The sequence below is a fragment of the Pleuronectes platessa genome, chromosome 4, assembly GCF_947347685.1.
Source record: "Pleuronectes platessa chromosome 4, fPlePla1.1, whole genome shotgun sequence".
Classification (NCBI taxonomy): domain Eukaryota; kingdom Metazoa; phylum Chordata; class Actinopteri; order Pleuronectiformes; family Pleuronectidae; genus Pleuronectes; species Pleuronectes platessa.
In genome coordinates, this window is record NC_070629.1 from 20,276,425 (window position 1) to 20,293,627 (window position 17,203).

General features: G+C 41.1%; 2 protein-coding genes across 3 annotated transcripts; one reads left to right on the forward strand and one right to left on the reverse strand.

Annotated features, from left to right (window-relative positions):
- The first annotated feature begins 1,021 nt into the window (after positions 1 to 1,021).
- Positions 1,022 to 4,022, forward strand: LOC128438774 (perforin-1). The gene is made up of 5 exons (XM_053421468.1): positions 1,022 to 1,430; positions 1,795 to 2,070; positions 2,202 to 2,473; positions 2,637 to 2,778; positions 2,912 to 4,022. Exons 1-5 carry the CDS (start codon positions 1,419 to 1,421, stop codon positions 3,797 to 3,799), a joined length of 1,590 nt encoding a protein of 529 aa, XP_053277443.1. The 5' UTR covers positions 1,022 to 1,418; the 3' UTR covers positions 3,800 to 4,022.
- Positions 4,023 to 4,683: 661 nt separating this feature from the next.
- LOC128438762 (SWI/SNF-related matrix-associated actin-dependent regulator of chromatin subfamily A containing DEAD/H box 1A) lies at positions 4,684 to 16,982 on the reverse strand. 2 transcript variants are annotated; one of them, XM_053421452.1, is made up of 23 exons: positions 16,536 to 16,982; positions 15,038 to 15,182; positions 14,831 to 14,945; positions 14,658 to 14,727; positions 13,917 to 14,011; positions 13,548 to 13,649; positions 13,014 to 13,092; positions 12,155 to 12,885; positions 11,267 to 11,463; positions 10,868 to 10,958; positions 10,382 to 10,481; positions 9,717 to 9,776; positions 9,431 to 9,506; positions 9,192 to 9,327; positions 8,931 to 9,062; positions 8,579 to 8,674; positions 8,296 to 8,413; positions 8,075 to 8,190; positions 7,614 to 7,802; positions 7,414 to 7,532; positions 6,986 to 7,168; positions 6,638 to 6,747; positions 4,684 to 5,686 (listed from the first exon to the last, which is right to left on the reverse strand). In XM_053421452.1, the coding sequence occupies exons 1-23, from the start codon at positions 16,627 to 16,629 to the stop codon at positions 5,625 to 5,627; spliced, it is 3,216 nt and encodes a 1,071-aa protein (XP_053277427.1). In that variant the 5' UTR covers positions 16,630 to 16,982; the 3' UTR covers positions 4,684 to 5,624. The 2 variants fall into 2 exon arrangements, with proteins under 2 accessions (XP_053277427.1, XP_053277428.1); XM_053421453.1 differs by having other exon boundaries at positions 16,889 to 16,956.
- Between the last annotated feature and the right edge of the window lie 221 nt (positions 16,983 to 17,203).

Consider the following 17,203-nt stretch of genomic DNA (forward strand, 5'->3'; position numbering starts at 1 on the left):
GCAGCACTGAAAAGTACAGTAAAAAATAAATGCATTTACAAATGTTTTTCACAGACAACTAGTTTATGTTCTGCAATACACAACTATGAATTAACTATTAAAGTTATTTAAAAAAAATCTCATGGCTCTATGTCTTCATTTTTGCTATCTCTCTGGTCTTAAATGTCCAAATAATATCTTGGTAGTTGGTCAAGGACTGTTTTGCATCTTGCATTTCACTTTTTACTTCACTTTTTATATCTTTTATCTATTATATATATTTTATTTAGATATGTTTATATCTAAATAAATGTTACTTTGTATAAATATTAGAGAAAGGGAGTAAATAAGAAGTAAATAGTGAGTAAATATATATTGTTTCTTATTATTACTTTTCTTATGTGTGTTGTATTTATTGTATTTTTATGTTTTTATGTTTCTATGTTCATTGTATGCACCAATAACCAGAGCAAATTCCTTGTAGGTGTAAACCTACTTGGCAATAAATACTTTCTGATTCTTATTCTGATGCTGTGTATATGTTTTTAATAGATCTTGTAAACATTAGTTCAAAAAGCAGAAACAGTTCAATGGACCTCTCGCTAGTCTGTACATATGGCACCAAAGTACATATTGGTTCTCTAAATATAACAGCAAACCAGGGCTGGAAATTCTTTTTTTCTCACTTTCTATTTGAATGAAAGAGCGACACTTTAATGTTCCTTGACCTTACTGAGAAACCACAGCATTCCACCCTCACCCTTAAATAGACAATGGCAAAGCTGACCTCATGGTTTTGGTAAGGTTATCAGCACACAGACAGGCAGGCCCAGACATTAAATAGACATGATCGCACATTCACTCACAACAGACATGTACTGTGCACACTCACATGCACGTGCATACACACTTATATTTCCCGTAAAGAGGGCTCAGACCAATGTGCACCTCCTCTCTCGTGACAATATAAAAATCCCCCTCCCCCCACACATGTACATGTGCACTCGCACACACAAACACACAGCTGTGAGGTATTCATACAGCTGGGTCTTGAACGTGAAAACAAAACCAGTCATGCTGAGGAAATTGGTATGGCCTTGGGGGAGAGAACATTTGAAAGGGAGAGAGAGACAGATACAAAGCTGTGAAGCAGGGGAACTCCCTCCTAGGTCTTTTTTCATGAGGCAGAGGACGGACAAAAGAGAGCGCCCAGCAGGCTCTCAGCACAGCAAAAGCTCCCTCGGCCATTATTTCAATTCCAGCAGGATCAAGACTTTAGACAGTTTGCAGTTCACCGTTTACAGTGAACTGTGCCATCAATGGGCTTAGTGAAGAGGGAGCGTTTAAACAGAGGCAGGCGTTTTGGCAGGGGAAGACAAGTTACAGCTTGACCACTCCTAAAGGAAGACGACGAAACGGATTGAAGGACAATAAAACAAATGCAGTCCAAGGTAAGAGTAACATTTTGTCTTTCTTCATAGTTTGCCATTTTTAGTGCATTTGTCACGTTTTTAATGTTGACACAACATCTGCTGCAGGATTACTGCTTTTTATAAAGCAGAGAGGATTAAGAGCTCATCTGCATTTACTGTGTGACAGACATAGTTCATCTGCTTTAAAAAATCTGCCAAAAGCAAACCTGTTAAAATGTGTTTTAATTTGAAGGAACTGTGGAAAACACTTGCTACTTGCATTGAGATTCCTGTGAGACATGTTGGGAGCATTAAGTGACAAAATGTTCTCTCACAAGCTTATCATTAAATTCCTGACTTTACTGGCAACCTCCTCAACCTTTGTGTCCTCTGCTACATTTAGGTCACCATGCCAGCAGGAAAAAATCAACGGAGCAATTTCATTCTGTTGATAATGGCTTTGTCAGTCATGTTGGAGGATTGCAGGGTCCATGGCTGTCGGACTGGCTCTGGGTCAGAGTGTGAAAAAGCTCCTTTTGTCCCAGGCCACAACCTGGCAGGAGAGGGCTTCGATGTGGTGCGGATGCGTCGAACGGGCGCGTATGTCATCAACGTCAAAGCTCACCTGGCTGACAACCACACCTGCACACTGTGTCCCAACCGGTTCCAAAACGGACAGGTAGAGTCAAACTAACAGACTGCTCAGGCCTCTCAGAGCACCTCCTGCTCTGTTGTATTCCACTTCCTTTAACTGCTCTCTTCTTACACCTGCATCCCCATGTACTTCCGGTCATTCTTAACTCTCCTCAGATTCAGAGGCTTCCAGCGGCGGTGCTGGACTGGCGTCCCTTCAGCCGCTGCAGTAAGCAGCTTTCTAGTGCCCTGCACCACTCGGTGGACTCCCTGCTGCGCAGCTCCAACTCCCTGGTTAACAACAACTGGTACCTGGATTTGAGCCTCGACAAAGTTGGCAAGGCAGTGCTGGGAGGAAGCAGATCAGACCTGGCAAAGTTTGCTCGTTCACAGCACAGCGTGGACAAGGCCACTTTTGCCATCCATGAAATAAGTTGCACCTACTACAGGTAAAGGGGAATAATGGTACACAAAAGAAAAACAATAGATCTGCATGGTTACTATGGTTTAAGGCTGCAGACTGAACTTGAATGTTTATTGTGTTTGTTACAAAAAGGTCAAGATTATTTTCTAATTGCCTCATGGCACTCCGCATGTACTTTGTTTCTTCAGCTACAGGCTGGCTGATCATCCCCAGCTGAGTACAGAATTTACAAAGCATCTGAACCGACTCCCACCGAGTTTAAACACAAGCCAGGACAGAGCCAAGTACAGACGTCTGATAGACACCTATGGAACACACTATATACACCAGGTCAGAGAAACACACTCTTCTCTCTGCGCCTTTTAATAAATGCATCTTTTCATAGTGATTTACTGAGATAATGACAAAGAGGTGGATGACAATAGTTACTGAAAAGCCAAAAGTAAATATTTTTGTTTCCTAGGTCCAGCTTGGCGGAAAGGTGAAGAGAATCACTGCCTTCAGGACCTGTCTGGCCACACTGAAGGGTTACTCAGAGTCCGAGATCAATAACTGCCTGAACTCCGAACTCCGAATGGCTCTAGGTTTCGTTCCTGCTAATGCTTCCTTCTCCAACAAGTGTGAAAACTTCCTGAAGGGCAATATGAGCATGGGCTTCTACCAGGGCTTCATGACCCACAAGACCGAGGTTATCGGGGGGGAAAGGTACTTCCCAGACATCCTCTACCAGCAAGACCCATCTGAAGCATACCGCAGCTGGATGAACAGCCTCCACGACAACCCTGATGTGGTTTCCTACGCCATCTTCCCTCTACACCATTTGGTGGAGGACTCGCAGATCAGTGCCAATCTGAGAAGCATCGTCACTGACTACATTAAAGAGAACCAGCTGCAGGAGGGGCATCCTGCTTCCAAGAGCTGTTCCCCGACTCCTAACCTGGATCACAACTGTTGTCCGTTAAGGGCTGGCAGAGGAACCCTCAGACTGGAGATCCACAGAGCCGCAGGCCTGAAGGCAGACACCTTCACAAAAACAGACGCCTACCTGAAGATCTTCTACAACGGCAAGTACGAGGAAACTGCGACAGTAATGGACGACAATAATCCAGTGTGGAATGCAACGTATGATTTTGGTTCTGTTGAACTGGGTCAGGAGATGAGGTTTGAAGTCTGGGACAGGGATGTGCTCTATAATGACAGGGTTGGGACATGTCTGCTGTTTCCTGAGAGGGGAGCTCACTCCCTGAGCTGTCAGCTCAGTAAAGGAGTTCTCTACTTCACCTACACCGTCAGATGTGATGCTCACTTGACAGGCTTTAGGTGTGGACGCTACTCCCCCCATGCTGAGTAGGTTGTTAGGTAAAAATGTTTCAACATAGATTTAGATATATATAGATGTTTAAGTGTAATATATTTGGCATTTTATTATTGCATTTGAACTCTGAACATAAACATTTCATATTTAATCTTGTAGGAAACGTTAATTTAACCAGAAACCAGTTGTCTATGTAAATAATGTTTCTGTATTTATTAACTAAAGTCAATGTCCTTATACATCCATCGTACATAACCAAATAAATGTTGATTAAAGACACGGCTACATACTTTGGCTGTTGACCTTTAATTGTCTTTTGCTCAAACATGTGTTTTTTTCAACTTAGAATGAGCACATTTATTTCAACATCGAGAATTAGTCCTGTTTCACGAATTCTGCCTTGTTTCTACAGTGGCCTAGAACAGACAAACCAAACACTGGCTTTAGAGAAGGCCTTTCACATTAAAAGGCAACCATAGGTTATATTACATGCTTGGGAGAGGCGGTATTCAGTTGGTTGCAATGTGCAACTTCACCACTAGGTGCTCATACATCCTATAAAACGTTTATAAGGACTGAGAACATGATGGCTCCAGAAAATGAGGCAAAGTGTCTCCATGTCCCCCTGGTGGCTGGCAACAGCCCATCTCCTCAATGTTAACTGGTTCGGTCAGTGTAGTTAGTTCATATCACATTGATGTATTTTTTAATTGTACATTTTCGGGTTAGTTTAGATTTAATTAGTCTTTGCTATAAAAACAGGGTGAAACCTCATAAGTGACAGCTGAGACTGACTCGTGATTGGTCGAGCATGTGTCAGTGGTAAAAAGGATTTGTTAAGTCCTGCACTTCTTTCATTATAATTCATCCAGGTACCAATTGGTCCTCCTGCTGAATCCCCATACTAATAACCACACACATTTATTCCAATATTTATTATTAAGTTTAAACAGGTATCTAGAAATCATACAAACGACTTAGTAAAAGCGTTTACAGTAACACTTGTACACTTACAACACATTAGCCACTTGTACAGTACATGAATGCAGCAGCTGATTCCTCAAATCATCTTCTTTGTTGCTTGGCTCGAAAACTCAAAGAAACTAATTCAAGCACCATACTTAACGTAAAAACATTCTCTTAATTAATTTGACAAGTCTCCGACAGGAAAAGAACTGGGCTTGAAAGATGAAAATCAACACATTAAACTAACGGGGACAGAAGTAAATTTTCCAGATAGTTGGCTGAAATTGCAATGCAACCACAAGTGCCAAAATAGTTTTGAATAGAATGAAAACATTGGGATGTAAACTAGTGTGTTTTAAAATCACTGGCTGGAATGACAAGGATGCAACACTGTCAGGTGCCATTCTCAGAGCACCACCTATTGTGAAAGAATCATTACCATAAAACAATTCTGAATATTTCATCAGGCTTCTCAGTGTCCTAACCAGCATACAGTACAGTTATCTAAATGTATATATGACACAAGGCTTTGTTCACAACACTTCAGTTATGGAAACTTTGTTTCAGTCTATATGTTCAGTACCCAACGGCTTCTTAAAACCACTTTCTTTCACGTTTCTACACTTTGGAATCTTATACGCAACATGTGAAGTGCATATTAATAAAAAAGGCTAAGTTGTTGTTGTTCAGCCTTCTCTGTAAATACTGGTCTCATAGACAAAGTAAGAACATAAACTCAGAGCAGGTAAAATTGTGTTTCAGGCACAGCTAGCACGCTACACAGTCAGTCAATCAGAATTCATTTTCAGAACCTGCAGCATATGATTCTCAGTAGTTTCTGGCCAGGATCAAAGGAATGCTTTCAAAAACATCTCAGGTTTCATGTGTTTGTGTATCACATTCCCAGTGAAGCTTTGAGTAAAGATGCCATATCTTCAGGTATGACCCCCTCACCACCTGAAGGACAAACAGTGCTTTATTTCAGGAGTTTATGTTGAAGTTATCTCAAGTCAGATCATTTGAAAGCTGCATGCCACAAGATAGAGCTAAGATACATGGCCCCACTATGTCATGCTTAAGACCTGGAGCCTACATGTTGCTTTTTTAGGTCAAAGTGCGTAAAAGGGGTGAAAAGTTACCATCAGCTGATTAAGCTGAAGTAAAGATGTGGGGCGACCACCAGTTTAGCAAATATGATTATGCCTCTGCTTTTATTCGTTTTCCTTTTCATCTGTTTCAGAAACTCACCGGAAAGCTAAAAGGGGACAAAGTGTCTGTAGTCAGGGCCCTGAGGCTCCGTCTGAGGAAATCAGGTCAGTTGACTCAGTAACCTTTTTTAAATCCTTTCTTAAGATAAACTTTATTGGACAGTTTTTTTTTACTGTGATTAATATTTTCTATGAACTGTCTTTTTTCTTTTATTTATGTATTCATCTTTTATTGTCCCAGACTAAATTAGTTTTATCTGAAACTGTTGGTAACTGATGTCTTTTTAAAATCTGATGAATTTGTGACTCGTCCGTTTTATTTCTCTACCTTGTGAAGCACTTGGTAATTCTCCTTATTCCCCATCATATATCATATAATTGTAAGTTACGTCAATATCAGACATCATACAATGTAATAAGATATTAGCTTTTGCAACCAATAACATAAGGTACAGTCTACAGCTTATAAAGATTGACCAACCAGTCGTCATCATACGGAATACATGACATTATTACAATTTCAAAAAGTTAACACGGCCAGATTAAAGGATAGCGCGATCACGGGTAGTGCTCCTCTGATCAGTTATATATACATTAGAAACTTAACTCACTTTTTAACTTAATTATCTCAAACTACACTTATTTTAGGGTGATTATCAAAGAGGGTGGTCTGCGTGTGTAGGTGCGTGCGAGTCCTCACCCTGATCAGCAGCAGTCATGTCCTGCTCCAGCTTTAATTTCCTCTGTCCCAGCTGCAGTATGCAGTCCTCTATGCTGCCCTTACTGATCAGCCGAATCACCTTCACAATCCTGACACACAAGAAAGTATGTTTAGTCTCTACAGTCAATTAATACATGAAGCACAGTTCTAATGAGATCTGAGAATAGCAATTAATAGTTTATGGTCTTATTCTGAGATTTGGATCACATCCAAATCTCAGAATATAACATCAATGTTTTCTTTCAATCCAACTGCTGATAAGTAGAAGTTAGAAGTCAAAAGAAGTAATTTCTTTGACAGGAGGATTAGTAATAGATTACATCTAACCTGGTCTGTCCCACACGGTGACACCTGTCCTCTGCCTGTTTGTCATTGTAGGGGTTGCAGTCGATGTCATGTAGAATCACGACATTAGCTGACGTGAGGTTGATGCCCAGGCCGCCAGCACGAGTTGACAACAGGAAAATAAATATTTCAGGGTCCGTGTTGAACTCATCAATCAACACAATCCTGCAGGATGAAGAAATCATTTTAGTCATTATGTGTGACACAATTTAATGTCTGCTCATAAAGTGAAATAATAGACATCTTTTCTCAATTTGACATTTTTTTTACTTTGTTACAGCTTGGAAAATGACTATGCTTCACTTATTTACTATAATATAACTTCAGCATCTAAATCCCACTGTACAGGGGGGACATTTAGGAAAGGTTTAACCATATCAACAATTTGATAAAGCCCAACTCTAACTGACCTGTCGGCTATGGGTGTAGATCCATCCAGTCGGATGTAACGATGCTTGTGATGTTTCAGCATCAATTCCACAATGTCCAGCATCATGGTGAACTGACTGAATAATACCACTCTGTCGCCCTGTTGGGGTAAATGTTGATAAATTATCTTTTCCTCCTTCGCACACAGTCCACACACATGATTCTGTACATTAGTACATACATTGTTTTTTAGAGAGGCCAGCATCTCTTTGAGGTAGTGGAACTTCCCAGAGTCAAGCAGGATATTGTTTTCAAGCTGGTAGGAGCTGATGGTGGAGTATTGCTGGCACAGACGATGCAGATCAAAGTCTGACATCACCTCCATGTCCTCCTGGATCAGAGCCGCATCTGCATCAAAGTGAGTTGGCTCCTGAGGAAGGAAACGCAGAAAAATAGCTGAAACCTTTATTGAGAACTCGCATGTACAAGTTTGATGTCAGCAGCAAGCATCAGGGACATCAACCGTCAAGAGCTAAAGCAAAATGTATATTCGATTGTTCAGTTAAAATATGGGAACAGAGAAATACAGAGGAAGGAGTAAAATGATAATGAACAATTGAATGGTTGAAGAATTCAAATTATACAAACTGAAGGTTAAGAACAGAATTAATAAAAAAAGATGGACAATGGATAGGGACTGACCTTGAGCATGAGTTTGCTCATGGCTTTGAGCTTCTCTGTGGTGTAGTACTGTCTGTGGAGCAGTGGGTGGTTGGCCATCTTCCTCAACTGCATCATCACATTACACAGCTCCCTCTCTGTAGAGACATTATTAACCATGCATTAATTTCCGTTTTGTGTACAAAATAATGTCGTTATTGACAAAAGGGAGCCGCTAATGCAGCCATTTAAATGAGGCTTACTCTCGCCAGTGGTGGAGGCCTTGAGTTTTTTTAAGAGTTTTTCGTACAGCACCTGCTGCTTCTCACTCATCGAGCAGGACTCCACCTTCTCCTCCTTTGCTGGCAGCTGCTTTAAAACCTGGAGGAAGGAAACATCACGAGTTATTTAAAACACTAACACAGGGTATTAACCAACGTTTTTATAAACGCTGAGAAGCAATTGATATAAACTGACAAAAGAAGAGAGAAAAAAGAAAACAGAGAACATTTTAACGTCAAGTCTTCATTTAGAAGATCAACTCACGTCACTCTTGAGTCTTCGGAGGATAAACGGTTTCATGATGAGTTTGGCCTGAGAGATACGATCCCTTTCAAAACGGCTCTGCTCGTCTTGGGATTTCTAAAACATTAAAAACTTTCGTCAGATTGAAACAGAAGAGACACATTTTTGCTCAACTAGTCCCGTAGCTTCGTTTCATACTATATATATTACAATAATTTCAAGTAAAAAACTAAGACCACCATGGATGATCATGAATCTGAACAAATAAAGGGAGATTACTCGCTTATATTTCTAGGTAGTGTTGTTTGAGTAGCTTCAAATGGAGTGGCCTTACAAACTGAGCTCACTGTGCTTCACACACAGACAAACTTACCATAGAGAACATTTTGGTGAGCTGTGTCGTGGTGCTGGAGAACATAGAGGGCATGATGAAGTTGAGGAGAGACATCAACTCTAAGAGGTTGTTCTGTAAAGGAGTTCCTGTCAGCAGCAAACGATGCTCGGCCTAAAGGAAGAGAGAGACAGAGAGACATCCCAAACTGTAAAACAGAGAGAAAGGCAACTAAAGACATGATGGCAGACATGAAGACCACTGAATGGTTGTGATGGGGAATACATTACAAATTGAACTCACATTTATAGCCATGAGGTGGCGGTAGCGCAAGGTGCTCATGTTCTTCAGCATGTGACCTTCATCAAACACAGCATACTTCAGACGCAGCTTGCGGAAAAGGCTGCGGTCGTTATCGTTTCCTATCGCCAAGTTGTATCTGTAAAACAAAGCAAACAAGCTTTCCTCATCCGGTCTTCAAGTAGCATATTTACATCAATGATCTGTAACATATGAAGCGGCTGGTCTGCGCGTTTGCTCACGTGGTCACTATGACATGGAAATCAGATCTGTCATTGAGGATGTCGTGTCTGAGGTAGCGGCGGTCCTCCACAGATCCTGTAGAGAACACAAGAGCACAAACTCAAGAGCTCAGAGTGTGAAAGAATATAATGTTTGTTCGTTAAAATCCATGAGCAGAGTTCGACGCTGATTAACGGCTTGTACACACAATAGCAGGGTATCGAAGAAAGAAAAAATTCCTCGTGCACACAGCAGGCATTACATCACAGGTTCAGCATTGTGTACATTTACTGAGAGATTTCTTACCGCAATAGATTAGAACATTGAAGCGTGGGCACCACAGCTTCAGCTCTCTGACCCAGTTATCTAGAAGCCAGAGATATTTAATTAAGCATAAATCAAAAATGAACAATTTATTTGTGAGGAAAAGCTTGTGAGGTGCAGAGTGCTTTGCCCTTTTTCTTATATGGAGGCTACAACCATTAATTGATTTTCCTGTTCTAGATCCATTTCTCTCATTTAGTTTGATTCTCTTTCTTATTACTATGTACTTATTCAACAGACTTCTCTAAGACTGCACACAAGGTAAGGTCAAAATCTGTTCGTGACACACCTACAGTATGGAATAGAACCCCTGTATCATCAGCAGTAACTGCTACAACCAAGCTTGATTCAGGAAGGTGTGTACATATACAGAAGTAATGTCCAAACATTCCTATAATTCTTAGAGACAATCAGAGAGATGACTGTCCCCTTTCTTAGAAGCCAGGAGCAGATACAGTAAGACGCAAGGTAAAACATGAGGATTTTGACATTAAATATCCAATAGATAAGTTCTACATATAGCCAAAAGGTATAAGACCCCCTGATGCCTGATAACATTATTATCTAAATATATGTTGTTTGCTATACATAACATGTTATGAAGCAGACTATAGATAGCAAAGTAGTTGATTTGTGGAGGCTATTACCGAGCGTAGAGGACGGCACAACGAGGACATGAGGACCCTCTATTCCGTTCTCGTATAGCTGGGCCAGAAACGCTATGGCTTGGATAGTTTTCCCCAAACCCTGAGAGGAGGCAAGGAGAGGAGGGAAGATGAGATACAGAGTCTTTCAAACTCAAAGATTAAAAAAAGAGGAGCCAGATGCACGAGCATTAAAAGATTTTTGAACAACTGCGTTTCAGATCATATTCAATGCCTGTAAACAGAAAAAAATCCTGACACACTTTACCCATAGTGCCTCTTTCCTAAACTACAAAAAAATCTCTTACTGTTTGAGCTTAAACAATTTCTTTGTCCCCTCTCCTTTTCTGTTTATTCACCTTCAAGATTGAAACATATCGACACAAAGCCATGTGATGCTGACACAGCACTGATGTTCACATGTCTATTAAAGTACGCCATTGGGCTTGAGAACAAATCTTCCCACGGGTCCGAGGTTGGTTGTCTTACCATTTCATCAGCCAGGATACCACTGAGCTTGTGCTCATGCAGGAGCAGGAGCCACTTCAGACCAATCAACTGATAGGGCTTCAGCTGTAACCTGAAAGACAACCAATAAAAACACAAACTGTAAGTTGTTTCTAATAGGTCCTGATTTCATCTAGTAATCATTTAAGAAAACAAATATACTAAACAGTAACCCATGCATTATGACACAGCATTAGTAATTTTTGTAGTTTTATTATAGTGTTCTAATATTTGTACTGCTAAGAAAGAACTACAACAAACTGAGAAATTCCATACTAAGTTTGCTGCCAAAACCCATTTGAAGTAAGAGTAGTAGCCTTGAATTAACGTTGACACAATTTTCAATATTCATAAATTAAATTTGATGTGCATTTTACTCACTTGCTGTTGAGTATTCTGGGCTGTTTCATGGCCCCTGTACCCTTCTCCATCACTTCAGTCACTTGTTTGAGCATTTTTGAGGAAATAGTCTTACATTTGGACATGAGCCCCAACACCATCTTCCGCTCCCTGAGGACAAGTCTGCAGCCGACGAGTAGATGCTCCGACAGTCCATTGGCCCTGACAAATGTGTCAACCTGAAGAGGACAGAACAAATGGTTCACATAGTGTTTCAAGTACCTTATCAAAGTAATAATTCAATATCTGTCTCATGGAGAGACACCTATAGAGTGGAGCTGGTCCGTTATGCAATTGTATTTGCCATATTAACCAAGGTCATACCTAAAGGAGCCCTTCACGCATGCATGAATAGATGTTGTGGTTCTATAAAAAATGTAAGTTATTTAAATATATATTTTTTATCAGTTTTAAAACGTTCAAGATATATATGATCTGGAAAAGCACACATGAAGTGTGACTGTATGTTTTATGTATTTGGTTTATATGAAAGATTGAATTCCATCAGGAGATCCTGTGATAGTTATTGTCCATCATTTCCTTTGGTATTTTCTCAATGATAATGGATAGATGTATGAAATAAAGGGACTGTTGAAAGGCTGATGAGATGTGTTATTTAGCTGTTCAATAGACATTAGAAGAGGATTAGAGAATTCACTAAATAAAGAGTACTAAAATCTATGATTCAATACGCAGACAATAGCAGTTTCCAGGTATTCTATAGATGCTGTCAGTAGCTGTGTTTTTCATCTTTCCCAATTGATACCTTGTACAAACTGTTTTATTTCCCATAAAGGAATCACCTGCATGTTGTCTACTCAATATTTCAGTATCTATTTCATGGATTTGTTTTGAGACATGTTCTCTCACCAGGCTTTTCCAGCTACTAAAGGGTCTCAGCTCCACAATTTTCAGGGCCTTTTTAACAGAACAGCCGGCGATCAGCATCAGCTCATCTCTTGATGCCTCCCGGAAATACTTGAGCACCTCCTTCTTTATTCCCGTAATGGCACCTTTAGCATCGAGCTCCTCATCAGAGCTCTCGAACTCACTGCTAAATGTGTCCTCTTCATCGTCATTTTCCCCCTCAGAACTGACAGGTTCAGAGGCGAGCGCCTGTATCTTTCTCTCTGCTGCCTGTTTCCTCGCTATACTCGTGCCACTGGCAAATCTGGAAAGCATCTGGGCAGTGGACGAGGAGGACGAGGAGGAGGAGGAGGAGGAGGAAGAAGAGGAAGGCTTTAGGGACGAAGAGGTGGTTGTTTTCTTGACAGAGGAGGAGGAAGACACTGGGTGAGAAACTTTTTGTAGCCACGTGCTCATAGTGGAAGCTCTACTTGTGTTGGGTAGGGAAACTTGAATGTCTTCTTGGTCTGATTCGTCTTCACTGTCAGCTGTTGACGCTTCTGTATCATCTGTACTGTCTCCATCCGTTTTACTGAGAATTATGGGGTCTTTAGAGTTCACATAACCATTCCTCTTTGTACTGTCTCTGTGATCTTTGTGGCGCCTAAACTCTTTGTGGTCCCTGCTCGACTTGTCTTTACTCTTTGATTTGCTGGATTTCTTTTCTTCTGACTCAGGTGCGCTGAAGCTGGTATCTGACACCAGGAAACAAAAAAAAAAGTATGAATCGGTAAGAGCGGACCATAGGAAAGTTAACAGTACACATACACATGAAGTCAATGAAAAGGTGGCTGGATTGAGAATAAAGAAGTTGTGTTCACACCTGGGTCTGAGAACATCTGGAGAACCTGCAGAGCCTCTTCGGCATTCCAGTCGTGTTCCTGGAGAACCAACCGCAGCTCCTAAAATTAGGTTGAGAGCTTTAACACAAAATACACTGATTCCAGATACCTCGAAAACCATATTCCGGTTTGATGGTAAAGTCAAAAGAAGCACCTGTAAAAGGATGATAGAAAGTGCTCTGCTTTGCCCAGGCATCATTTAACACAAAAGATGAAAGATTAAAAAAAAAATCATCATCTTAACAGTCAATATTTGTTTATTCACCATATAATAAAAGTTAAGGCAAATTTTCCTCCTGTCTACAGGGAATTTCGGCTGGAAAGCTGGTTTTGATCAACATTAAAGTGGAACATCACATAAAACTGAATCAAGTTCAGTCACAACCATAGGACAGTTGTCATGTTAAGTTGACTATGATCCGTTTAGGAAGGTGGAATCAAACTATACTAAAATGAATCTCATAACAACATGGCTTTGTGAGTTAAAGAGAAGGACAGTGTCAGTGTGTCCTCACCTCCTTGTCCTGGTCAGGAAACTTTTTCTGCAGTCTTCTCACCATGGCTTCCTGCTTCTCCCAGCTTGGCTGGTTGGCATCATCGTCACCTTCATCAGATCCCTTTTTTGTTTTAAGATGTAAAAGTCTTAAAGAAAATACTGAAATGTGTGCTTTGCAGGGAAAGTAAACCCCAAATTGTCACACTGCTATTTACATCATAAGCCTCAACACACAATCAATCTGATCTTTACACAACGCTTGCAGCTGTGTAGGTTCATCATACAATAATCTTCATTAAACTTGAAAATTAAAATTTCAACTGTGATAATATGTACATATTATTCCATTATCATTTAAATCTGAGGGGTTGTAACATAGGAATCTTACCTCTGACGTTCTCCTTTTCTTGGTCTCTTGAATCTCACCACTGTCCTGAGAACTGCTGGATCCATCCAGCTTTCTCTTTCGGTCTTGTTCCGGAGCTGAGGAAAAACAAAAAAGCCATTTATCTCAGTGGTTCCATATTAATGAGAAAAGTAGCCAGTGAGACAGCTGTAGTTGTTTTATGCATAGCCCTGTGGCTTTACTGCAAAATATTTCAAACATCTGAAAAAAAAATCTTATTTTTTCTGAATATGCACCAGGTTGAGATTTACTGTTTTGCATCAAGTTTCCTGCCTAACAGCTTTGAGAATGAACAAAAAGTTCCTCCATAAAATGCATATTTATGATAGAGGTCACAATCCAGCATAAAAATGCATTTCAATGTATCGTATTCACAATTTTATAGCGGTTCATAAATTCAGTCAGACAAATATGAATTATTAATACTATTACAACTGAGCCGTAAATTACAAAAAAGTTTTTGTAAAAGGGAGGAGGCCGACACGGACAGGACGACCAGACTTTAATGTTAATTTGTCTTGATTCTGAAGCAGTGGTGGTTATAACTATGTAGTGGCTGGACATAGTGGAAAGCATAAATCGATTGTGTTCTGTCACTGCATCATTGCAGAGTTGTTCACTTCCGCATCGTGAAGCCTCTATTAATCGAGAAATTTCCACAACTATACTTTATGGAACTGAGGATGCTCCTTCATTTGGTTCTTGAAAAAAGAGATTTCTTACCTTTGTTATCAGAGCCCTTTAAAAAGCAGGCATCTACAGCCTCTTCCAATGTGCTCGTGCTCCCAATGACCTGAAAACAGAACAGAATAATGCTTAGAACAGCGAACTGAAAATCGCCATTCATCATCCATGGAGTTTAACTCGTGTGTTACATGCTTAAAAAGGTGCCTCACCTCAAGTAGCTCCTCCCTCGTCATCTGAGGAAACATCTCTTTAAGCCTGGTTGTTTTTTCCTCCAACGTATTCTCCTCATTATCCGAATGATCTGACTGTTTCCCAATTGGATTCCTGTTGAAAGAAAGGCAACACAACTGTAAAACAGTACCAATACCCATGAATGTGACACAATTGAAAAGGGTGACATTTTAGCTGACACTTACTTGGATTTCATACTTGTTGCCGTTGTTACTCTGGTCTTTGGTTCAGAGAGGACCTCGTCATCTTCTAAGTCGATAGAAAGGACTTCCTCGTAAACCACTCCTCGCGCATGGGACTTTGGTGACGCTTTGACACGCTTCATCTGAGCTGAAAACCATGGTAAAAACAAGTGGTTAGATGCTCTCACAGCAATAATTGGGTTATGATGGTCCTGCTCAGACCTGGTGTTAACATCTGTCCTGAGGCAGCTAATCACAAGTGGACAGTTTTAAGATCAAATGTTCAGAAATGGCATTAGAAAGAGTCTCCTCTGACGACTTGTGTGGATCTCATTTTCCACAATATATGCAAATAACCATGTTTTGTCATTTGTGTTCATGCAATCCAAGTTATGTCTTAACTAAGTCTGGGTTTAAGCATAAATCAGATGACAATGATTAATTGTGTGTGTGTGAGTTTCTCTGTTTGTCCACTCGAGCAAAAGAGAGAAAGATAGAGAGTGAGTGTAGTCAGGAGAGGCTGAATGGACATATACACGCAGCTATTGTTTGAGGGAACAATGTAACCAATTTATGAAAAGTATCAATCATTGTGTAGCGGTCTATGTTGATATGCCGGTGGTGGCTGAAAAACCAAATCACTGAGAATGGTAACACATTTGTTTAAACTGAGGCTGGTAAGAGAACATCCGCTGATCCTTCACACAGGAAAGAGAATGTGGCCACATGCGTCTCAAATGCGATTTGAGAGATCGAATCTCAGGCATTTTGATTTGCGAAGACCTGAAACACTTATAATCAGATCTGTTAGGCTGGATGTCAACACCAGGTCTGAACGGGGCTAAGTTTGCAGCTATGTTCAGCTGCCCTCCTCTGATGTTAAAGGTTATGTAGGAGTCCATCATTACAAACCGATAGTGATAATGGCTGTTTTCTATTTAACACAACTACAAGTGTAAGAGGGACACCAGGCAACTATGCGCTGGGTTATTAAATAATGACACAATATTTACAGTGTAAATACAATGACTGCATCACTCTTTGGATTCCATCTAACTCCTTTCAAGGAAACCACAAATTAAAGATGGTGGCTATGTGAGGGACCCAGACCAGAAAGTGGCCTCACATAAATCATGCATCTTGACGATCATACTTGAACTTGAAGAGCAGGTATGTGTTGTGTTGTCACGTGCGACCCCATCACGACGCTGTTGTATGATGTGATTCTGGTCTGGAAGCACGACGAGTAGGTTGACATTGTCTCCAACCATTTCTAACACACAGCACTAGTACCTCCATGCTGCCTTGAAGATAATTGTGTTTAAATTGACTGTCCAGCGTCAACACAACAAAAAATGCTCTCCGAACAAAACAAATACGATGACATGGACGTTTGAGGGGGAGGGGGGATGCATATTAATAGCATGACATAACTAGTGATGCTAACGATAGCATGTGTGACACATCTGGCTCTCAGGAGTGGAAGCTAACGCTAACATACCTGGCTTATTCTCCTTCTCCGACTCGGGACTGTTGGAGCCGCTGTCCTGCGCCTTCTTGTCGAAACGAAAACGGTCCAAATTGAACGAGCTCATCTTAAACGGAGACTATTTCTCGACTGACAGCGGCGGCCGCCTTTGTCTCTCTTCTGTCGGCGCTGTCTTCTGCGTCCAGTCGCATGTAGCAGCGGCTCTTCCCGTTAGCAGACGTGACACACTAGCTACCGGGCGAGTGTTAGCATAGCAGCGGAGGCAGCGCTAGCTCGAAGACGGCGGCGTTGAACCGTGTGTGACTGCGCCGTTTGTAGCCTCGGTGGCTTAAAGCGCATCGATTAATGGCGGAGTGGTCTAGTACCAATTTAATCTGCTGCGTCTTCAGCTCAATTGTGCTCCTGCTATCACGATACCAGCCGGTTTCCCGCGAACTAAGGCGGTCCTGCAGGATGTGGAGCCGACCCCTCTCATTGGTCAGAGCAAGCGGTGGGCGGGAATTAACCTCATGAACCAAGACAGTACACCGCGGCACACTTCCGGTTTAGCTCAAACTCTGTGTCTCGGGTTAAATGCTCTTATTGTACCACGTGACTGAGTCAGGAAATGGTCGCGGGCTTGGCGTGCGATTCGAAATATAAGGGGCAGCGAAACGCAATGGACCCCTCACATTTTGTGG